This window comes from Hyaena hyaena, unplaced genomic scaffold (genome assembly GCF_003009895.1).
Source record: "Hyaena hyaena isolate Hyena2069 unplaced genomic scaffold, ASM300989v1 scaffold_800, whole genome shotgun sequence".
NCBI lineage: Eukaryota > Metazoa > Chordata > Mammalia > Carnivora > Hyaenidae > Hyaena > Hyaena hyaena.
Genome location: NW_024081431.1, coordinates 705,942 through 731,860, shown reverse-complemented (window position 1 = coordinate 731,860; position 25,919 = coordinate 705,942). Strand labels below are relative to the sequence as shown.

General features: G+C 34.3%; 1 protein-coding gene across 1 annotated transcript in view; it reads right to left on the bottom strand.

Annotated features, from left to right (window-relative positions):
* LOC120221669 (low-density lipoprotein receptor-related protein 1B-like) overlaps positions 1-25,919 on the bottom strand; it is a 165,958-nt gene that overhangs the window by 120,768 nt on the left and 19,271 nt on the right. The window contains exon 5 of the mRNA XM_039219187.1: positions 23,831-24,067. Coding sequence (XP_039075118.1) covers positions 23,831-24,067 — 237 coding nt within the window. The remainder of the gene's footprint in view (positions 1-23,830; positions 24,068-25,919) is intronic.

Genomic DNA, 25,919 nt, shown 5'->3' with positions numbered 1-25,919 from the left:
GGTTCGTGGGTTCGAGCCCCGCGTCGGGCTCTGTGCTAACTGCCAGCTCAGAGCCTGGAGCCTATTTCAGAGTCTGTGTCTCCCTCTCTCTCTGACCCTCCCCTGCTCACGCTGTCTCTCTCTCTCTCTCTCTCCTAGAAATAAATAAAAATATTTAAAAAAAAAAAAAAAGAAAAGAAACTTTATATACATAAGTATGAAACCATTCATGGTAGATATGTAACTATGTAAAATAATAATAATAAATAATAATAAAGCTGTGCAGAAAAATGAGATCTGTTTCAGAGAGCCAGAGAAAGTGTGGTATGATGAAGATGTTTCTTTCACGTGTATTCAATAAAAATTATAATTAATTTTTTCAGTAAGAATGTTGCTGAAGTTCAAATCAAGCATGAGAATATGTATAATTTTACAAGATTCCTAAAGAATCATCAGGGAAACTTATTACAAAAACGATTTCAGTAAATACCAAAATAACTTCAGGTAATACTAATGGAAAAAAAAAATGATGGATCTTATTTTTCCTCATTTTATTTTTTTAAAGTGATATTTTAATTTTTAAGTTTATTTATTTTGAGAGCGAGACAGTGGGAGGTGTGGACAAAGAGGGAGAGTGAGACAATCCCAAGCAAGCTCTGCACTGTCAACACAGAGCCCTATGTGGTGCTCAAACTGAGGTCATGACCTGAACTGAAACCAAGAGCCGGTCACTTAACTAACTAAGCCACCCAGGGGCCCCCATGTTGTTCCTCATTAAAAAAATATATATATTGTTGAGAGAGAGAGAGAGAGAGAACGAGAGAGAACGAGAGCACTGGGGAGGGGCAGAGAGAGAGGGACACACAGAATCTGAAGAAGGCTCCAGGCTCTGAGCTGTCAGCAAAGAGCCCAACACGGGGCTCGAACCTATGAACTGTGAGATCATGACCTGAGCCAAAGTCTGATGCTTAACCAACTGAGCCACCCAGGCACCCCTGTTGTTCCTCATTTTAGGATAAAAAAGAATCATTCTTCAATCATCTATAATTCTGTTTAATCACTTCAGTTACTATTTTAAAAGTAATGTCTGCCAAAGTCAAGAACCCATTCAGTGAATGTTTGTTGTACAGCTTTCATTTCCAGGCTCTAAGGATCTATCAATGAGTGAAACTAAAACCTCTGACATCTTATTTTTTAATGTTTATTTATTTATTTTGAGAGAGAGAAGGCAAGTGCCTGAGCAGGGGATGGGCAGAAAGAAAGGAGAGAGAAAATCCCAAGCAGGTTCTGCACTGTCAGCTCAAAGCCTGACACAGCTCAAAGCCTGTGGGTTTGATCCCACAAATGTGAGATCATGACATGAGCCAAAATCAAGATCCTTAACCAACTGACCCACTCAGCTGACCCAAACCTCTGACATCTTGAAGCTTATGTTGTTTCAGCAAGACACCACTCAAGCAAAATATATAGAGGATAAATACTAAAGAGTGAAAGTAACCTGAGAAAAGGAATAAAGGAATTCCATTGGGTCAGGAATATGCATAGATACATGATTTTAGGTAGGGTGGCCAGGATTGGTTAATTGAGGAGGTAATCTCTAAAGAGAGACCTCTAAGAGGTATGGGGACATCTAGTGGAACAGTATTCTAGACACAAGTAACTATGTATGTAAGTGCCCAGAGATGGGATCACACCCAAGGTGTTCAGGGGATGACAAGGAGAATATTAGAAAGGAATCATAGGTATATTATGGGTCACATAGCAGAAAAACAACTTAAGTGGCCAGTATTTTCTCTATCAATTTAAAAATCCTTATGTGGAATATTCTTGAGGTGGTTATATGTGAAAGGCTCATGGACAGTAGAGATAAGTGAGCCCTTGTTATGACTTGGGCTTATTTCCAGGGTCTTATTTGCGGGTATTAGGAGAGGCAGGTCTCAAGGGATCTTGGGTGTTCCTGAACTTTCTTGCTCAGTGTGCTAAATTTAAGACTTCTCTGTTATCTCACACTGAACAATTCCTAAAGCTAGTCACATAGACAACTAAATCAAGGAAAGTACATGGTGACAACTGTGTAACTGTCTACTCCATGAGTCAGAGGAACTTGAGAACTTTGTGTTTGGTACAGAATTGGCTCTTTGCTCTAAAGGTACTGATCCCTAGGCCATGGGCTTCTTAGCTGTAGGACAAGTCCCTGCTTGCTCAGCACCTATGTGGGGTCATCTCATCACCCTGCGAGACCTGGGGACAGGAACCAGTGCCACTATGCTTACAATCATGGTGTATGCTATGCTGTGAGTGATAAACTATCTGAAGTCTCATTTTTTAAAATTTCTACCTTAGACACCTATACAGTGGTGCCAGCTTGACTCCCTGTCATCCTCCACGACAGGGTTTCTCAAATTGGAACCAATGACAATCTGGACATAATTCTTTGTCATGAGGGACTGTCGTCCGCATCACATAATGTTTAGAAGACCAGTCTCTCTACTACCAATTCCAGTAGCACCTCCCTTCCCAGTTATGACAACCAACAATGATTCCAGATATTGCCAAATGTCCTGTGGAAGACATAATTACACTTGTTCTACAGGTTGAAGTTCTACCTTTAAAGTGAGTTTTATTTCTCAAACTCTTTCTAATCCATTTTAATTTATCTAAATATGAAAATCCTGTCATTAAACAAAGAGTTCTTTGTAATTTTTTAGGCAAAATTGAATAAGAATACTAAATTAGGTATCTACACCTAGTAGAGTACAGCTGTACAACTAGCTTATAGTAAATATAAACTGCTATACTTTTTTCAATATGTAGTCTCAGACTGGCTTACATTTCATTGGAACTCCATATATATAAAATACTTTAAAAAAAGAAATGATAAATGGTTCATGGTTAATCCTCGTGCCAAATATTTGAAAATGTTTGTCTCAGAATGCTGTATTTCCCATGTATACCTCTAGATATCTTTTCCATCTCTAAAAAGGGTTCTTTTTAAACCTGAAATAGTAGCTTTAGTTTACAATTGTAAATTACTCTTTCTGGGGCAAATTACGAACACCCTAGTAGCTAAAACATCGAGGTACCTATTTCTGACTCAAAATATGCACATTCTTCTTTGATGTTCAATAAAGGCTTATGAAAACTCATTCTGCTAACAGATGAAAGTACTAATTCTGGCTCCAGGAACACACTGAGATCCTTGGGATGCAGATGTGTATGAACCAAAGAAGAAAACAGATGTGCATTATATTTCATATAGCTATCAGACTGTCCCCACACATTAAATATGCTAATATGACAATATATTTATGCAAGTTATCTAAATATTGCACAATACACTAGGGGACAGCTAATTAATTGTTTGATATCTAAAAAATTTAGGGCTGAAATGCATATTTTGATGAAAACTTTGATTCTTTCTATTTGTATAGGAATACTGAAGAAAAAATAAGTTAATGGATACAGAGAAAAGAGTTGGTAGATATTTAAGGAAGGTATGAGGTAGTCATCATTCCTGTTTCTTTTTTTCTTTTTGGAGGAAGAGGAGCAGGCAAAAAGCATGTGACATATTTTCCTAGTCTAGTTTGTGAGTCTAGTAAAAATATGGCCTGGGATAAAGAAATACCATATGCTCATTCATCACTGTAAATATAGGAAATAAATGTAACTTCTGTTCAACAATATTTAGAAGAGCTTATGGTTAATTTTTTCCTCCTTTTAGTTATATATGAAAACTCTGTTTTCAAGATATTTTCCAATATATTGTTTCCAAGACATTGTCTGGTCACTGGTATATCTCCAGGGCTCAGCATCGCCTATCTAAAACATGGTCTCCAGAAATGGTTGTCTGGGTGAATATATAAATGAATGGCTCACCACCACCTCAGGAATAATTCCAATTTTTCCTTTCACTGATATACAATACCTTCCATAATTATCTGTCACTAACCTCCTTTATAGGCCCTGTGATACAAGCGTCTGTGCTCGATTATACTCCATTTAGCTAACTGATGTGCTGTTTTGGGGGGAAAATTGACTTTGATATCAGAGGAAAAAAAGGGGCATCTTTACTTTCCAGGTACCTTTCATTTTAGCCTTTATAAGAATTTGTATGACTTCTCTTTATTGGGTTATTGAGAAGATCAAATAAAATAACACATAAGGTCCCTATGAACAACAGGCTTTAATAATCGTTAGCAATGTTAGGTCATTTCCCTACTCTTATATACATTATTTTACTTTCCTATCTCTGTGCCAATTTATTTTCCATTTCCTGTCTTTTCCAACTTTCTAATTTCTAATTCCTTCCCCTCTTGCAAGGCCAAAAGAATATTCTATTTGTTACACAAGTGTTTTCTTGTTCTCCCTATAAAATTCATCTGTCCTCTGAACTCCTTTAGTACTGTATCTGCATCTCATTCCTGACACTTATCACCTCCTGTATTATTAAATTTACTGAAATATGGACATGCCAACTTCTCCAATTGTATCTGTGGAATATTAGGGCAGGTAAAAACATAATTTGTGTTTAAAACCCCTAGTAGAAATCAGTAATAAAGGTGTACTAAATATTTGTAAAATTAAAAAAAATAATGAATGTAAGTACTATATATCTCAGTAAAGGAAAGAAAAATACAGAATTGGAGATGTGTCGCTACACTATTCACTCCAGAATTCTACTGAGAGTACTCTCCCATTTTTCTAATGTGATATCATTCCGATATTTTCATACAGTGTCAAATACCTAGAAGAAATATCAAATCCTTAGTTTAACTACTAGATCCTAAAAAATACTCTTATTTGGATCATAGAAAACACTTTTTATAGATACCACCTACGAATCAAACGAATCAGAGGGAAAAAGAAATCACACACACATGTATACCCAGATTTTCACGTGGAGACATATTACTTAATCACTGTTTGACTGCCAAACTGTCAACCACTCCACTGTTTGACATATACCATCACTACTCTCAGAGGCATCAAAAGCAAATTTTAGAAAGTTTTAATATAAATAAATATGCTAGATGATGAAAATTTTTATGACTTCAAAAGTATTATGCAATATAAAAAGTAAACCAAACTATTTTCCTTCTTTGTCACCCTAATGTTGAATGTGTTAGGAAATTTGAAATATCAGTAACCTAAGGATAGGCAAATTATATTAAATAATGCATAATTCATACTCTGTCCAACATACATAGTGGAAAGATTCTAAGAATATAAATTCACACTTGGGGATATTAATTAAAATTCTGTTTCTAACTATCCATTAGACATTGGGCAAAGGACACATCCTTTCTGAATCTAATCTTCCTATGTAAAATTAGAGAATCGTGTGTGTGTGTGTGTGTGTATACCTATCATGTACAAAGTACCTTACAAACATGATGGCTCCTGATTCTCAGAGTAAATGAGAACAATTATTATTCCCACCTTACATATGTAGTTGACACAACTCTGGCAGGGTTACGTAATTTGTCCTAGGTTACACAGTTAACAAGGTATGGAGCAGAATTCAAACTCAGGTACTTTGACTCTACTCCAGCACATGCTCATTTAATGTCTACAGTGTGTTATCATGATCTTTTAAGGACATGTTCATTTCCAAATTTCTATAACTATTGTAATTATCTCCAAACTAAATGAATTTAAGAACAGCATAATGAAGGGAGGTATTATGGCATGTTAGAAAAAGTATGGTAGTTGGGAGTTCTGTGATCAAAGAGGTTCAAACCGTAACATATTATGTAACCAATTGAGTTATAAGAGAATATTCCTCAACTCCTAAGACCCAGCTTCCTAATTCATGAAAAAAAACCCCACAAAATCTCCTACTTTCAAAGGTAAGTTTAAAGATTGAGAATAATTTATAATGAAATGTCCAGTACATATTAGGAGTTTAAGAAATGCTATTATTGTATAACAATAAATATTTTCCCAATCAGATCACATTTAAATTGGTTTAAAATATTATTTTAAGTACCTAACTATGAACTTTATCAAAATAATCATTACTAACTAGGAAGAGCTATATATACTTATATATATGTATGTATATATGTACCCTACGAAGTAATAAAAATTATAAAATCTTTATCAAATTTAATAATTGAAGACCACTGCTTTGCTATCTAAGATTGAGAATTTTGACCATTTTAATTTTCTACTTACTATTTTAAATGTTTTATTCAGCATTCTATCTTTAAACATTTTAAAAGGTACTTATGAGACAAAATTTCCTTCTGTCTCATTTTAACTGTACAATCCTAGAAGTAGTCTCAATGTGAAATACTAGATAGGACTTGCCTACACAATAAATATGTTATGTGTAGGTTAAGAAATTAGTTTTGAATCTATGTTTTAAATAACTGATTAAGTCATAACTAAAAGTAGATGGATGTTTATGAAGATATAAGAAGCAAAGATTGTAGCACAACTAGGTAACTAAACGACACACCTTTGGTTAGAGAAAACTCCTTCATGTAATATAAAAGGAAGAAATTTAATGGTTTGAGATTTGGGGAAAGGGCTTAGTAGGCAAAGAACAAACTAAACTAGAACAAAACCCACCTAAGAGGTAAGATGGACATATAGGGATATTTTTGTTTGTTTTTATACATGTTTGAAGAAACCAACTTATATTACTGTGAACAAAAGTAATCATAGTTTCACTAGTTGTATTGAAACTCTTCTCTTTTTTTAAACACATGCACTTATAACTGCATTTCTTTATTTTATAATTGTTGCTTTCTTTTACAATAGAAAAGTTGGTCTGGTGCCAGCAAGAGACCTAGATGTGGGTGTGTGGACCCCATTGAAGGCAGGCAGTCTGACCATGTTCAAGCACACTCTGTCCCAGGCTGGGAAATACAGTGTGACAGGGAGACAGAGGGTATGAAAATCCCTCTCTCCAAGCAGCAGGAATGTGCTTTGCTTTTTTGTACAAGAACAAATTACCTCTGGTTTTATGGAATTGTGAACACTTAAAAATGTCTCAGGCAGTGAGACACATTCAAAACAGAATTTTTAAATTTCTAAGTTTACTTATTTATTTTGAAAGAGACAGGGACAGCATGAGCTAGGAACAGGGAGAGAGACAGGGAGAGAGAATCCCAAGTAGGCTCCACACTGGCAGAGGACAGCCTGTTGAAGCTGGAATTCATGAAACCCTGAGATCATGACCTAAGCTGAAAAGAAGAGTTAGTTGGACGCTTAACCGATGGAGCCATTCAGGTATCCCAGAACAGTGTTTTTAAAATGACCTTTTGGGGGCATCTGAGTGGCTTAGTTGGTTAAGTCTCTGACTTTGGCTCGCATTATAATCTCACAGTTTGCAAGTTCAATCCCCGCATAGGGTTCTCGGCTGTCAGCACAGAGCCCCCTTCATATTCTCTCTCCCCCTTCTCTGTCTGCACCTCCCTACTTGCTCTCTTTTTTCTCTCTCATATATAAAATCAATATTTAATTAGTACAAAAATAAAATGAGGTGTTTTTTTTTAATGTTTTACTTATATCTGAGAGAGAGAGAGAGATCGAGAGAGAGATCGAGAGAGAAAATCTGAAGCAGGCTCCAGGCTCTGAGCTGGCTGTCAGCACAGAGCCCTACACCGGGCTCGAACTCACGATATGAGATCATGACCTGAGCCGAAGTTGGACGCTTACCCGACTGAGCCACCCAGGCGCCCCTAAAATGAGTTTTTATATGTCAAACATAATGTTTTTCATAAGTTTATTTATTTATTTTGAGAGAGAAGGTATAGGGGAGGGAAAGAGAGGAGGGAGAGAAAGAGAGAATCCCAAGCAGACTCCACAGTGTCAGTACAAAGTTCAATTCAGGGCTAGAACCCAGTAACCTTGAGATCATGACCTGAGCTGAAATCAAGAGTCTGATCCTTAATCAACTGAGCTCCCCCAGGAACCTCATGTAGCATTTACTTTTTAGACATTATTTTTCCAAAAAGGGAAGATATGAATGGATCTTATGTTGTACATACTTTAAAAGGACAGTCAGATGTGAGTAAAATAATTCACATGTCCCTCCTTAAAGATAATCACTATAAAGTTTTTTCAACTTTCTTAAAAACTTAATATACTAACATGAATAGGATCATTCTGCCTGGAAAAATATTTTCAACTCACTTTGCTTACTTATGGGTTTATCTTAGAGTTTGTTCATTATAAGTGTGTAGCTCTACCTCATGCATTTTAACTGCTAGTATCATTCATAGCAAAAATAGATCATATGTCTTTTGATGGACAATTATGTTATTTCCAATTTTTTGTTATTACAAGGAATGTGGCTTTTTAAACAAATGTACACATTAATTGGTTAGATAACTGATAATGGAATTATTGGGCTGAATATTATATGTACGCTAATTTAATAAATATTACCAAATAATGCTTCAGACCACTGTAACAATTTACATTTTCCCCAATATTTAAAATATATCATTTTCTTATTATGTCACTAATATCACCTAGTATCAATCTTTTACTTTTTAAACTGATAGAAGTGGAAAAGTCATATTTTATTGTGCTAATTTAGATTTTCATGATTCGTATAACGTTGGACATCTCTTTATGTGCCTAATTAGAAAATTTGTATTCTTCTGTGATTTACCTTGACATATACTCTTTAATTTTTTTTCTGATCTTGTTTGTCTTTATTCTGTAAAATAATCACTTTTTTTCTGTTATGTATGCTGTAAAGGCTTTTGCTTAGTTTATTTTCTGTATTGCTTATGATGTCTCTTTTCATAATAAATAAAATATTTTTACACAGCTTATATATATGTATATATATAACCTTATATATTAAATTAATTTAATAAATTGATTTAAATATTATACTTATATATATTTTATATATTTATTTAATAGTTTCTGGGTTTTGTGTCTTAAAAAAAATATTCCGTGTCTCAATACCATAAAATATGTTTTCTTCTTAAATTTAAAAATTTTTTGTACTCTTAAAGCTTTATTTTTGTATGCTTTGGAGGTAGAACTCTAACTTTATCTTTTTTTCTCCCCTCACAAATGAATAGACACATCCCAAATCCTTCTTTATGTGTGTTTTTTAAGGGTATAATTAATCGCAGGGGGGATGGATTGAACTAAAACCACTGTTTTTAATTCACATAATTACTAAATTGCTTTAAAAATTGACATAAGGCCTTTTTTCATCTCTTTTAATTTTTAACACCATAGGGTTTCTCCTTTTAAACTCTTATATTTGAAGTTAATACCTGTGATGTTTTAGGCTATGGTTTCTTGCTCTCTGGTCAATATGACCCAATTTGCATTCTGGCTAGAAATTTCTCATTATTTCTAATCACTTATAAGCACTTTTCAATTTTTCAGTGCTGTTATCATTTTGTTAATATTTTTTATTGATTTTTAATATGGAGGGTAATATCTAGCTTAGTTGTCTGCTTGGTCTTATATTTAGTCCTTTCACTCATTTGTAATCTGACAGATGTATTCAACTTGAATGCAAATTCTCTGAGAACAAATTTAATAATTCTAGATGAACTCCTCGCCTGCTATCTGGGAGATCTTTGATAATTAAATCATGTTTTATGTAGATAAATGAATGGGAATCTTGGCAATAAATAAGAATCAGATTTTAAAATAGCCTTTGAATGTATCATCCTGTACCATTTTTTAAAATAGTAACAGTTTGTTTTAAATTTATTTATTTGAGACAGAGCAAGAGAGCACACACACATGAATGTGGGGGAAGGGCAGAGAGAGAGGGAAAGAGAATCCCAAGCTGATGTGGGGCCTGATGTGGGGCTCGATCCTACAACCATGAGATCATGACCTTAGCCAAAATCAAGAGTTGGTTGCTTAGCTGGCAGAACCACCCAGGGACCCCAAAATATATTTCTTCCTGATAACATAATGTTTTAAGGTATTTCTTTTTGCCAAGTGAAAAATCCCATCACTACTATTATATATATATATATATATATATATATATATATATATATATATATATATATATATATTTTTTTTTTTTTGGTGAAAAGGAAATACAAAAAGAGCTTACTCAAAGCAGCAAACACAAATCTTTTTGCATCAAGTGATTTTTTTTTTTATCTGTAAACTGTGGATGTTTAAAAGTATCACAAGGGATTCACATGTATTCCTAAGTAGTACTCAGTATTTTTAAGAATTGCTTCTAGTGCTAAAGAGAGACAAAATAGTTTAAAAATATTTCAATCTTGTTTTTTTTTTTTTAATGTTTTATTTATTTCTAGGAGAGAGAGAGAGAGAGACAGCGTGAGCAGGGGAGGGTCAGAGAGAGAAGGAGTCACAGACTGAAGCAGGCTCCAGGCTCTGAGCTGGCAGTCAGCACAGAGCCCGACGCGGGGCTCGAACCCACGAACCGCGACATCATGACCTAAGCGAAAGTCGGACGCTTAACCGACTAAGCCACCCAGACGCCCCATAAAATCTTGTTCTTAAAATTCCCATTTGCAATAATGAATTATAGACACATAGAGTTGGGCTTTGTTTAGGATGAAGAAAGCTGCAAAAGAATTTTGAAACACACAACAATGAGTGAAAGTCCAATAATCTATAATATCCTAACTTTCCTTGAGTCCAAATAAAGGTTGAGATCCCAAGACAACAAGATGAAAAATCCAAAGTGACAGGTCTCTTCCAGGAAAAAATGAAACCAATGAAGTGCTGTACCATTAGCAGAGCATAGAAGGAAAAGGAAACTGGCATAAAAATAGATTTTTAAGAAAGCCATAATGGTAAAGAATTGTTAAAACTAAGTTTGGCTTACTGTGAAAATTTAGAATCCCTGGTACAAACTGGCACAAGAAACTTCTTTCACTGAATTCATGAGAAATATTGAAGGCATAGCAGGAAACCTGAGAGAAATTCTTAAGTGTCTCGCAGACATGAAACCCACCCTATCCCCTAGATTATTCTCTCCTACAAAAGAAATTCCTTAAACCACTGGGTATGGGGAAGGAGACTTTTCCACCCCTAGAAGCAGGACAAAGATCCACTGACTGTGATGGGGCTATAGAAATAAAAATCACCTGCCACTAGAAAATGGGCAGGAAACAGTTGCTTCCTCAAAGGTAAAGTGAGGTATAAGGATTAGCTGCCCTTGAGGGAGGAGTAGAACCCAAAGCCATGGGACCCTGAAGGAAGAGTATGAAACACCCTTGATCCTATCATTAAGTTTGCTACTCACAACAAGTAACATTAGTCTCGGAGAAAGGGAAGAAACTCTGGCCATTGGTCCAAAGCAAAGGTACACTGATGCTGAGGGAATAGGAGAAACAAAGCTATTTGCCCGTGAAAGGGAGACAGTAAATCTGCTTGAATCCATAATCATGGATATAAAAACAAAACAAAACAACAACCAAATAAATCAATAAACAAACAAACAAACAAACAAAAACAGATATTTGCTACTCTGGGGCTATAGTAGAAGATTATCTGCAGGAAAGAGTTCCCACAGAACATGGTGGACATTTGCTACTAAGGAAGAAGAGGCACAGGAAGACCTACCTCACAATCCCAGATACCTAAGACCAAGACTGAACCAAGAAAATAGAGACCTCCTTTTGCACCCCCTGGAGTTTCTCACTTAGTAACATATCACAATAATCACACTGGAGGAAAGGTAAGAGTGTAGAGAAGGGCATTAAGGCAGCTATGAATGGACTATTTAAAGCTGAGGAATGAACAGGCATACTCAAATCTCCACATCAAGCACAAGGTGATATCAGTCCATTACTGGAGGAATCTGAAAGCTTTAATTTACCAAAATATATAATAAAAAACAAAATCCAAACCTAATCCAATTACTGAATTGACTGATCAAAATTTCCACACTGATAACTGACAAAAAAGGAATATGATTATTCTTTGGGCATACATTTTATTAATTTGAATCGCTAAGCTTTTTTATTTTTTTAAATTAAAAAAAATTAAACATTTTTATTTATTTTTTTTTTTTTGAGAGAGAGACAGACAGAGCACAAGCAGACAAAGGGCAGAGAGTGAAAGGGAGACACAGAATCAGAATCAGGCTTCAGGCTCTGAGCTGTTAGCACATAGCCAGATGCGGGGCTGAAACCCACGAACCATGAGATCATGACCGGAGCCGAAGTCAGAAGTCGGACACTCAACCAATTGAGCCACCCAGGTGCCACATGAATCTATAAGTCTTTTTTTAAAAATATACTGTTCAATATTTAATAAATAATTATGAGATATACAAAAAACAAAAGAGACAATTCACTGAGATAGAATGACCAACATAAGAGGTACAGCTATCAATAGAATCTGACCCTAAGGTAACCTTGATATGTAAACCTTCAAATTAAAACAATGAGATATCAATATCTACCTCAATAGCTCAAATGAAAAGATTGAGAATACTGTGCATTGGTGAAAAGGCAGAATAACTAGAACTCTCACACATGATGTGGGGAAAGCAAAATGACCCAGCCACTTTGAAAAACAGTTTGGAGAGACTGAACAGTTTGGCAGTTTCTTTTATTATAAAGTTATACATGATCTTACCATATTACCAGGCAATCCACTCTTAAAAATGAAAACACATATAGTGTACTAGATACAAGTGTTTATAACAGCTTTCTTCATAACTGACTAACCTAGAAACAACCCAAATGAACATCAAGTGGTAAATGAATAAAAAACTTGGGATATGTCCATCCAGTATAATATAACCTAACACACAAAAATATTAGTAGATATATTCAACAACATTGAGGAATCTCAAATGCATTATCTAAGAGAAGCAAGTCAAACTCAATAGCTATTCACTATATGATTAAATTTTTCTGACACTTCAGAAAAGGTAAAACTATAGAAGAAAACAGAGCAGAACAGAAATTAGACTATTAATTTCTAGGAATGTGAGAGAACATTCTGGGGAGATGGAAGTATTCTAACCGGATTGTGGTGTTAATTTTTCATCTGGATACATTGAAGTGTTCCCTTAAAAAAGGTGAATTTTACTATATGTAAATTGATACAACAAACCTGATTTTTAAAAATAAAATTATATAAAGGGCTAGAGTTTATCAGAAGCAAAATACAGATATTCAGAATAAAATTTGTAGCCATTTGGAGATAGAACAAAAGAATATCTCTTAATTCAGCCATTTTTGTTAGGAAAAAAAGAAAGAGAAAGAAAAAGATCCATTACCTAAAGATGTTTGTCTATAAGATACCAAATAGCTAATGTGATTCACATTTAATCCCACATTTTTTGACTCTAAATATAGTTAAAAATATCTGGTAAAGCTCATTGTCAAACTACTCTGTGGTAAAGAAGGTATAGAATGTATATACTCATGGCTAGGTGCTCTAGTTTTGTTCAATTCACAAATCAGGACTGTGGTATCCAAAAGTCACATAGTTTTCTCTTGGGCATACAGTAAAATAGCATATACAATGGAAATTAATTAATAGCAACAGTTCTGTGACATGCGATGCACAGTGAATAAGCATTTTTTTTTTTTTTTTTTTTTTTTTCAGTTATTTTTTTTGCCAGTGCTTGCCTGGGACTGGTAATAATTTTAATGTTTATGTATTTTGTGATTCTGGAGAATCCAGACAGAAAATTAACTCAGATGATGTTGTTCAATGGCCAGAAATACAACATTTAGAAAACATGCCACACTTAGTACTCCTTACACTTAAAACATATAAATGATAAGCAAAAGTGACATTTGAGTTGTTACAATTGGAGTAAAATGAAGAGAGGTGAAGATGTGCTCTTGCACCTCATGTCTAGGAGTAGTGCTGTGTTGGAACCTCTTGAGAGATTCAGAGTGGGCTTTTATTCTTATTTGTAAACACTTTTTTAATTTCAAAAGACTCAGTTCTAAGTCTTGCAAAGTCCTCAAGTGTTTAAAATAAAAATTAAGAATCCAAGTGATATTGAAAACAGATAATGGGAAAAAAAGAACTATGATCATAAAGGTGAGTGAAAATATTAATTACCACCTATATGTTTAAATGAATTTTCAAAATAGTCTTACTGCTGTTTTTTTATTCCCCAGGTGTCATTTGGAGAAATGCCTAATAGCTATTAGAACATCGGCAATTTGGTTGCAGAATTAGGAGCAATAGCAACTCTCTGGGACATTTGTAATGGGATGTTAAAATCAAAGCTTGGATTATGAGCCAAAATGATGAAAACAAATCAAGACATGTTTGAGAAAAAAAATAGTTTTCATATTGTACAATGAACTAGATCAGAATTGTTTCCACAACTCTTGGATGCCACAACAAGATCAATGGTGTGAAGGGAAAATACTGTAAAGGGAAGAGAACTTTGGAGATGTTGCTATTCTAGGAGTCTCTAGTCCCTGCTCTTCAATCTCCCAAGGTGATAGGAAAGAGAGATTAAAGGAATGCCTTTCACCTCTACTCTAAAGATGGAGCTTCCATGGGACTTCTTTTTTAAGGGTATTTATTTATTATTATCCATTTTTTGAGAGGGAGAGAGAATGAATGAATGAGTGAGCAGGGGACAGGCAGAGAGAGAGGGAGAGAGAGAATCCCAAGCAAGCTCCACACCCTGTGCGGAGCCTGATTTGAGGCTTAATCTCATGAACTATGAGACCATCACCTGAATCGAAATCAAGAGTCATACACTCAACCAGCTGAGCCACCCAGGCACCCCTGAGAGACCTTTGAATTCTCAACAGCTGTTTTTCCCAATGCACATAACTCATGCCTAAAAATGTCTCACATCTGAAAAAGCTAAGAACTCTAGTGGCAGAGTAGTGGTGATTGATTTGCACTGTATCTGTACTCCCAGAGTTTACTGGGGCAGAAGGTTTGCAAATTATTGCGTAGAACACACAGGAGAGAATGATGCCATAAAAATGTCTTGTGTCCAGTCACACACTTTGGTCAAGGGAAATGAAATAGAGCTATCTAACAGAAAACTCCCCCAAACCTGCACATACATACACACAGACATACAGACACACATATCTAATCTCCTCAAGAGAGTAAACTTTAAAGATTTATCATGCTTATAGAGAGGACAGTTTACAAAGAACTAATTCAAATAGGACCCTTGCTATCTCCTTATCACTCATTTCCTCTCACCAGTTCCCACTAATACTGAGAAGTGAGTCGGCGCTGGTAATTGGCAAGTTGGGAAGGATAGCAGGGAAAATAATTGCAGGGCAGAGAAAGACAAGGAACCAAGTATGTCTTCCTTTCCTTTTCCAGGCTCCTAGCCAGAAGACAACACAAGTGATAAGCAGGGAAGATTTGATGGTATATTGAATTTTGAATTATGATATACATCTACATACAGTAGACTGAGCATTCTAATTACCAAATTGAGGCTGTATTTCTGGTTTAAAGTGACTGAGAGGTATGTCAATTGCCTAGTTGTGAGCAGAAAGGATTGGGGTTTGATCAGGTTTTGCTGTCAAAAGTTTTGCCAATAGGAGAGTTTACTCTACAAAATAAATTTTCTAGATAGTCTAAATAGTAAGACTAAATGGGAGACAAAAATAAAGTTATGGCTTAGATAGGTCAAAGCCACATTTTGATGTATTTGTTACACAGACAATTGCTATTACCATTCCCCTAAAATCCACTCAAAATGGTGAGTGTCATAGGAACTTGTTCAGCTTGCATCATGGATATTAACTGGCTCTGCAATTTGAGCTAGCATTTCCTAGTCTAAGACCCTCACAGTCATGTCAACCAAGAATGATTTATCAAACTTGTATTTTACTAAGAAATCTGTATTAATCTAAACAACAATACAATTATAGTCAAACTTGTATTTTACTAAGAAATCTGTATTAATCTAAACAACAATACAATTATAGTCAACGTTCACAATAGTAGCCATAGGTTAATAAATGATTCTCAAGTGATTTCTTAAGTAACAAATAAAAATCACATAATGCTAAGAATAATTAAGCAACTGGATAGAATACATTTTTAAAATTTTAATTTATACTGACAACTGGAAATTTATTTAAATGTGCAAAAAATTATATTGATTAGAATATCTATATTTTACAAATATAATGGCTATATTTGTAAAAATACTCTAATATACGTTGAAGATTACCAAGTGTTTTCACATTCTCTCTTTTGTCCTTACTAGAAATTTAGCATTTACAAGACAAGAGACTTCTTTATGTAAGCTTCTAGAACTATCTCAGCTAATGTGTATATACATGTATTTGTAGTACACTGTATGCATGAATTTGTAGTACAGGTAGCATACATTTGTCCATGCTTATGCCTGAGTATATATGCCTATGTTGTGTGGAAATAAATAAGGGGAAAGATATCTTTATGTTTCCCAAAATTCATTAGCCACATGGCCAATTCCATTTTCTTAATGACAATATACTTTGGAATCTAGATTTCAAGCTTCTCCTATTCATATCAACTTTTCAGACAAGACACATATATTTGCTTACGGGTTTTTTCGAATATCATATATACTTCATGAGAAACATAAAAAATATGAGAAATATATATTTGCCTATTAACTATGAAACTGAGTCTATATTTTGGGACTCAAATCTCCAGTGAAGTCTGGAAAAAAACACCCATCTTATTGTCAGTCAGTGGGAGTTAGTATGTGCAAACAGGCTATAACCTGGCTACTCAGTGGGACAACATCCATTAGAATCTCAAGAGTTGCAAATGGTCACAAATCTCTTCTTAACATTTTTAATTAGGAAATGTCTAATGGCTGACAAATGTATATATTATTTTCTTTAATGTTTGGTCAGAATCTACATCCTTCAGAATCTTAGAGCTTTCCTTTATGAGAAAGCTCAGAGTTAATGTTAAAAAAATGAAACTGATATGTACCTTTAATCTAATAATGGAGAGTAAAAGATTGTTCTAGTTTTAAAATGTTTTGCAAGGTGTACTCACTCCTTAAAGTTCATGGACACATTCTAACATAACTCACTAGTGGTGTCTCAACATGTTAGTTTCATCATTGTAAAACTAGATCATCAGACACACTAGAAATTCCTAGAGAGTTATATATACAATGCTGAGGTTCACTGACATTCAAAAACAAATGGTGGGCTTTTCCCTTAGATCAGGAACAAGACAAAGATATTCACTCTCACTACTTTCATTCAACATAGTACTGAAGTTCTAGTCACAGCAATCAGACAAGAAAACAAAATAAAAGGCATCCAAGTTGGTAAGGAAAAGTAAAACTCACTATTTGCAGATAGCACGATACTATATACAGAAAACCCTAAAGACTCCACCAGAAAACCATTAGAACTGATAAATAAATTCAGTAAGATTACAGGATATAAAATGAATGTACAGAAATCCATTACATTCTATACACTAATAATGAAGCAGCAGAAAGAGAGATTAAGAAGACAATCCCATTTACAACTGGACCAAAAATAATTAACCTAGGAATAAACTTAACCAAAGGGGTGAAAGACCTATACTCTGAAAACCATAAACCATTCATGAAAGAAATTCAAGATGACACAAATGGAAAGATATTCCATGCTCGTGGATTAAAAGAACAAGTATTGTTAAAACATTTACACTACCCAAAGCAATCTACAGATTTAATGCAATCTCTATCAAAATATCAACAGCATTTTTTATAGAGCTAGAATGAACAATCCTAAAATGAGTATAGAACCACAAAATATCCTAAATAGCCAAAGCAACCTTGAAAAAGAAAAACAAAACAGGAGGTATCACAATTCCAGACTTCAAGTTATATTACAAAGCAGAAATACTCAAAACATTATGGTAACAAACAAACAAAAGTGAAAGGAAACCTACTGATTGGGAGAAGATATTTGCAAATGACATATCCAATAAAGGGTTAGTATCCAAAATATATAAAGAGCTTATATAGCTCAACCCCTCCCCAAATAAATAATCCAATTTAAAAAAATGGACAGAAGACATGAACAAGCATTTTTCCAAAGAAGACAGATGGCCAAGAGACACATGACACGATGCTCAACATTACTCATCATCAGGGAAATGTACATCAAAACTAGAATGAGATATTACTGCAATCTTGTCAGAATGGCTAAAATGAAAAGCTCAGAAACAAGTACTGGCAAGGATACAGAGAAAACGGAAAGCTCATGTACTGTTGGTTGGGATGCAAACTGCTGCAGCCACTGTGGAAGACAGTATGGAGGTAACTCAAAAAATGAAAACAAAATAAGACTACCTTATGATCCGATAATTGTGCTACTTGTATTTACCCAAAGGGGGAAAAAAAACAACAACAATTTTCAGGGATATAGGCACTCCTATGTTTATTGCACCATTTGCAATAGACAGATTATGAAAGCAGTCTGTTTCCATCGATAGATAAATGGATAAAGAAGATGGGATGGGTGTGTATGTGTGTGTGTGTGTGTGTGTGTGTGTGTGCACGTGCAAACACACACACACAATGCAGTATTATTCAAACATAAAAAATAATGAAATGTTAGTATTTGCAATGACAGGAATAGAACTAGAGAATATAATGCTAAGTGAAATAAGGCAGTCAGAGAAATATAAATACCATATGATTTCACTCATATGTGGAACTTAGGGAAAAAAGTAAAACAAAAACAAAAACAAAAAACCAAAGGAAAACATAGAGACAAACAAAGAAACAGACTCTTAACTATAGAAAACAGCAGAGAGTTATGAGAGGAGAGGTAGATAGGAGAATGGGTGAAATAGGTGAAGATTAAGAGTACACCTCTCTTGGGGAATATATGAGAATGTTAAATCACTATAATTGTATACCTGAAACTAACATAACACTGTATGTTACGTACATGGAATAAAAATAAAGTAAAATATATCCATGCACACATACAAAGTCTGGATCTTGATGACACATTAGAAATTCTTAGAGTTATACAATGAAGTTCATTGACATTCAAGAACAAATGGTGATCTCTAGAAAATCATAATCTTACACTAAGGTTGGTTTCATTTGGCAACAGATCATGTCCCGCAATCTGTTGTAAGTAGCTGCCCCAGTACCAGTTACAGGAGAGGCTGGAAATGTTTCTGGTGTTCTGAAGTGGGTCTGAAGTTGGTGGGAATTTATATGGGGGGGGTGCAGGGCTAGAGGACTAGAAGGTAGGTTGTGAGTTTGTGGGTGTGTGGGTGGGGGGGTAGTAAGGGGTTTAAGATTTACAATGATGAATAATAATTCATGCTCCGGGTAATACCATGTATTTCAAACTAACAAACTGGAACTGATACTAAAATTCATGGAGGGACTATGGAGCTGCCAGGGATAGAGTTGAGCTGAAGATCCTTCAGATGCTAGACATGCAAACTCACAAATAAGATACTACCCTTTGGTAGTCAATGGATTATCTTCAAACATGTCATTTGGAAAATATGTTCAGCACAGAAAGACTCCTTCTCCTTCCTCCTGGCTACACTTGTCTTCACAATATCAGAAAAGAGATCCCATGTTGCAATCCTGTCCAAAGCTATTCATTATTCTCTTATTTCATGGCTCCTGTAAATACCTTCAGTTAAAGGAAGAGTCTGAGGTGTGGAAAGATGTACCTACTCCAGATCTCAATTGAATAGAACCCACCATAATATATAAATATATATATATATATATATATATATACATACACATATATGTATGTATCTATATATACATATATAGTCAATGTATAAAGTGGCTAAGAGCAGAGGCTTTCTGTTAGTTCCTATGGCTATTGTAACAAATTGCCACAAACTTGGTGACCACAAATCTCCAGTTTAATTATGGGAGCTATTGAAAGTACAGTTTTTGTGTTATAGCTGCAGGCATTAATAACATTCAAACTCAAGAAAAATGCCTTGAGTGTTTTGTTTTTAGTACTTTAAAGATATGGAACAATATGAAAGATTGTTTTAACATGCCTTCTATTTGGATATACATATCCCAGTAGGATTAATTTATACAGTTTAGAAACAAGTACTGCATTAACAGAATGCATACAATAATAAATTGAATAGTAAGCTATCATTTTTATATATTTTTTCCTTTCTGCTGAGAATTATAATTCATCTTGCAATGAAAAATGGATCTTGGACAAGACACCCAAGAAGATAAAAGTGAATTTGATCTTATAAAGAATATCCATCATGTTCTTTTACATGGGATAACAATTATACCTGGTAAGAATGGGTAATTTAAATTCCCTAACCACTTAGTCTAATTTTGCCTCCCGTTGATATCTCTTTTTACTTTTTATCACACTACCCTATTTTATTTTTTATAGCATGTATTATTATCTTGTTCTTTTATGTGTTTGTTTATTATCTGCCTCCCACTATTTAGATACAAACTAAATATAAAGCTTTGTCCTGTTTACTGCAGAATCCTCATCATCTACAACAGTAACTGGCCCAGAGATGGCACTTGCTGGGTATTTATTGACTGGATGAATAAACACATCAATTAATTAATTAAAATAAATAGTATGAATTTTATACAAATTATGGCAAGAATTCTAGAGAATAAAAAACTCACAGAATGGTACAGATTTGTCTTTATGGAAGTCTATGTTTAAATAAATCATTAATATGTCTTTATTTCATAGATACTTTCAGTACTTATAGAGGCAAATATAAGTATCTCAAAGGGATAATTTTTCTTTATCTTTTTAAAAATATTTTTTAACATTTATTTATTTTTGAGAGGCAGAGAGAGACAGATCATGAGCAAGGGAAAGGCAGAGAGACACACACACAAAATTCAAAGCAGGCTCCAGGCTCTAAGCTGTCAGCACAGAGCCCAATTTGGGGCTCAAACTTACGGACCGTGAGATTATGACCTGAGCTGAAGTCAGATACTTAACTGACTGAGCCACCCAGGCACCCCTACTTTATCTTGTATTCAGCTACTGTTTGGGCCCACAAAATTTTACAGACGATAGGATACACCACATTTAGGAAGTTTTCCATAAACCTCTGAGAGGGAAATAAAAAAATCAAGGAATGAATAGAGATGGGTTTTTTTTGTTTGTTTGTTTTTTTTTTTTTTTTTTTGAAACGCTGCTGTGGTTTTCTTTCTTTATAGAAAGGATCTGAGCTTACATGAAGGATGTTCAAGATATTAATGTTTTATTTACAAACAGCAAGAAAAGTACAAATATATTTGTACTTCAAACTACACAAATATATCTAAGATTCAGAACTTCTACCAAGGTTACAAAATAATTTGTCAAACCAAGCATTACCTCTCAGTCTTCAGGTTGGATGGTGGATAGTCTGGCTAAATTAGTGAAAACACATAGAATTTAATTTTTTCCAATTCTAAGAATGATGAATTGCCATTTGCCAAAGGTAAGTTCTGTTTCAGTATCTTAATCTTATATCATAATGTTTGTTAATATTCTCTTTAATGGTAAGAAAAAAATTAGTAAAAAAGTACAAAACAGTCCTTGCATAGCAATATCAAAATGTTAAAAGCATATTTCAGGTGTGAAATCTACAACATGTTCTCATAACTTTCATATTGCCAAAACAACACTGTACAGATGTGCCTGGAGTCAAGTGGCTATTAGAGCTGGTTTCTGTTGCTGTGGTAAAATGCAAAGCCCCACCAATGTCACTGATAAGATATTGTTATCAATGTTGAATTATTAGCTGAAACATTCAGTCACAGCACAGGAACTGACACTCTTTGAAAGGAAACCAAGACCCTTCTATGTTACATTTCAGTCCTGCTTGAAAATTTCTAGGTCAAAATCAGAGCAATCCAAATGCATCTACTTACACAGAATGTGCAAGTCTATTGTCCTCCTAAAATTGTCAATTCTCTATCATCTGAAATCACATTACAAAGAAATGTAGGCAGACAGCCTCTGCCGTGTCCAATATAAGATAAAAATCTTAACTCTAATTAGTCACTCTAAAAAGCTATGGTTGCTTTATATTGCCTTAATCAGTAAACTATAAAAGAAAAAAAAAGGGAGATTTTTCATTTTAACAATTCATTTATCACTCATAGAAAGTGTACATTTTATCATTCAGGGTTTGATTTAAAGTGAACCTGAGTTGAATGAATAATCTCCTTATGCTGCTCTGTTCCCACTAAAAGCCAGGAGAGACCACCACTCATTACCACTCACGCTGTAAATAATTTTAATCTGTCTCTCCTCTTATTTTCTCTCCTTCCTTTCTGATTCGTTCTGCATTGCACCTCCAGATTGATTCTTCTAAAACATATTTTCATTCACGTTATTCTTTGGCTCAAAAGCCTATCCTACCTTTTAGCCCTTCAGAATTTCATCCAAGCCCCTTCACCTCACATTCCAGGTCTTTCATTTGATCACCTTCCACTTTCCACCTCTCCTCTGACCCTCTTCCCTTTGACTAAAATCTTTAGTGATCCACTTAAGTTCATCTCATTCTCTTTCTGGAGTACATGATTTTTTTTTTTCTTTTCAATGGAGTTCTTGGTTGTGAAATATCCTTTCCTCCATTATAACATTCTTTCTTTAAGATCTAGCACAAACCCCACCTCCTGCACAGAAAGCTCTCTAAGAATACTCACACAATGACATCTTTCCTCCCTGTGGATTCCCACCACATACACATTCTCCATTAATCATATATTTCTTTGGGCCAGCTTTGAACTTATTAATTAAATTAAATGCTGCAAGGCATTTACAATTTTTATGTGTTTATATCCTCTACAAAGGTAGATTATAAACTCCTTGAAGGCAGTGGTCACTTTTTAAAATTCTTTTTATCTTCCAAGATAGCTAGCACATTGTTCTTCAAATAATAAGGATATCATTAAAGCTCCCTAAATCAAAGACTTTTAACATATTTGAGAAGTAAGTAGAGTCTATGTGTGAAGAAACATGATTCCCGAATCATTAGTAAACATGTTTCAAGGTTTCCAGGAATCCAAGATTTGGTTTGCTTGATCATTTTTTTTATAGTTTATTTATCTGGAGAGAGAGAGAGAGAGAGAGAGAGAGAGAGAGCACGTGCGTGCGCACACAAGTGGGAGTGGGGAGAGAGAAATCCCAAGTCTCACATGGGACTTGAACTCAGGAACCATGAGATCATGACCCAAACTGAATTTCAGAGAGTTAAGTGACTGAACCACCCAGGCACCACACGGTTTGCTTGGTTATTAAAGCTATTTTCTACTTACACCAAAGTTATATTATTTAATTACTTGATTGATTATTTATAAGCCATGAAATTTATAAAATATAACGTTTTAAAAACAAAGTATGTACATATATGTGTGCAACTATGTGACTGCATATAAGTATCTGTAAGTAAAACTAGGTACAGAGTTTCTCTGGGAATACAGATATTTCAAGGGCATCTCTAGAGAACTCAATTTTTATGATTTATAAAGAAACAATATGCAAGAAATGCAATGACAATCGGGACATTGATAGCTTTAATGCATTTTGAATGACATGAACAATATGCTTATAAGAATCAAATATACGTCTCTAACGTCCTGCTAAATCTTATGTTCTGCCATGGAGCACTACAGACATGTAACTGTAAATCTACATTTTCTACGAAGGTGAATCAATAGCTTAATTTAATTCCTATAATGCTTAAAATGTAGTGGAGATCTCCAAGATCCATTTTATAATGGTTTTAATACACTAGTACGTGGAAAACATGTGGAGATAATGTTACTGAAGAAAATTAAATGAACAGATATTTTAAAATCAATAGCAACTTAGGTTCTGGTTAAAGTGAGTTCTATGTATGCTGGATCTAACCTTTCACAGTGCTTTATGTGTGAGCAGTGATGTTAATATTACATATTGTCACTTACCATCTTTCAGGATGGTTTCTCGCTCGGTGCCATCTATCTTCTGCCGGCCAATTAGGAAACTGGTGGTGTCAGCAAAGTAGATATAATTGGTTTCTGCATGGAAATCTAAAGCACGAGGGTTTACCAGGTTCTCTATGGGGATCATGTATTCATCAGCTATCTTGGTATTCAAGTCCATTCCTCTAACAATTCCTGGGCGTCCTTTCCCATAAAAGAGGAACAACTCATTCTTCGGTCCTGCAGAAGAAAGATTACAAACATAAACAACTGATGCTGCCTAATCTTCTTTACACTGCATAATGCCACTGTTTAATTAACTGGCACAATTAGCTTTTTTTAAATTCAATACCAAAAATTAAACTCTAAAATATGCCAAATGTATCTCAATGCAAGAAGGCCAGCTAATTGCATTACTTTAATTAAAACAGAAATTACTTCCATGAATGGGTTATATTTAGTTAATTATTCTTTTGTCTGTAACTGTCTGTATAGCAAAAACATGACAGATCATTGGATAACTGGTAACAGTAAAATGGACATTTATTAAAACATCCAACACATTTAATTTTACAATTCATTACAATCCATCTAACACATTCTGTAGATACAAACTGTAGCATTCATTATGTCTGACAATGGTACAAACTTTAGAATATTTAAAACACCCTTCCCCAGAGTCTGCATGAAAGGCTGTCAGAGGCAAACAAATAGAATCACACAGTATCACATACTTGTATGTGAATATATTACAGATGTCTAAACAAATGATTTATTTTTTTTTAAGAAATGAAATAAAATGCCAGTTACAGCATCACTTTTTTCTTTACACCTTAATAAGAATGTTAGAGACTGATGTTATCTGCCAGTAACTCTGATGTACAACACAGCCCTTATCACAACAAAACAAAACAAAAACAAAAACCCCAAACAAAAAACAATTCCCCAGGTTAAAAATGCCAAAATCAGTGTAGCTTTTTCTATAGTGTGAATTGACTCCTTCAGACTTTCATATGGAAATACATGCCAGGCTTTCCAATTGCCAGAGCAATCGACTTAGTCTACATAATTTGAAGAAAATACTTTTATATAAAAGGAAAAACACATTGAATGTTATTAATAAAACTGAAGATACAAAAGACTCAGTTATCATAGGATGCCAGTACCATAAGTGAGATTCTTAGCAAAGTAAAATAAACTATAGAAAATTTGGAGAAAACAGAAAACAATGGGTATTACGCATAAACTCAACACTCTCAAAAGAAATTATATTATCAGTTTATATATATTTTTCTCCTGTTTTCTTTAAAAGTTAGTGTTATTGAATATTAAATGTATATAAACAAATACTTGTTGCATTTAATTAAAAAAGAAAAATAAAACAAATTGCATGTACCTTGCACAGATCTTAAAAATACTTCCGGAACACTGGAAGGGATTCATGTGCCCTAAACATTCCTTCCTCCCTTTTTCCTATTCCACTTTCATCCCAGAGACGTCCAATGCCTAATTTATTTATCATATATTTTTTTCAAGTTTTAGTCCATATGTGGTATGTATTTCCTAACAGTAGATTGGTTTTTCATGTTTGAAATTCATGTGTGAATTCTTCTGTGAGTTAACTTTATTCTTATTATAGTTGTGATATTCATCAATGGTTGTTATAGACATCATTTATTTCCACTGTTGTATTATACTCCTTTATGTGACTGTTTAAAAATTAATTTTTCTAATGCACAATTATATATAAGAGGACATTCAATTTTATATTATGCTTTCATCATTCAAGATTAGTATCTAAATTATGGTTCATGTTGATCCATTATTTAAGCCTCATGTTCTTTCACTATGATCAGTATACTATATGATAATTTGTCAAACTATCCCCCGGGGTTGGTTTTATCTTTTCATTATTATGATACTGAGATAGCCATGTTTTTTTTAACCTAGCATTTTACACATTTTTAAAGATGATCTCTAAGTATACATTTCTAGAAATGGAATTACTGGTAAAGAATATGACATCCTTGTTCCTCATTGCCCTCACAGTCTCGCTGTCCATCTATTTTCAAAAGTATCTTTTTAAAAAAAT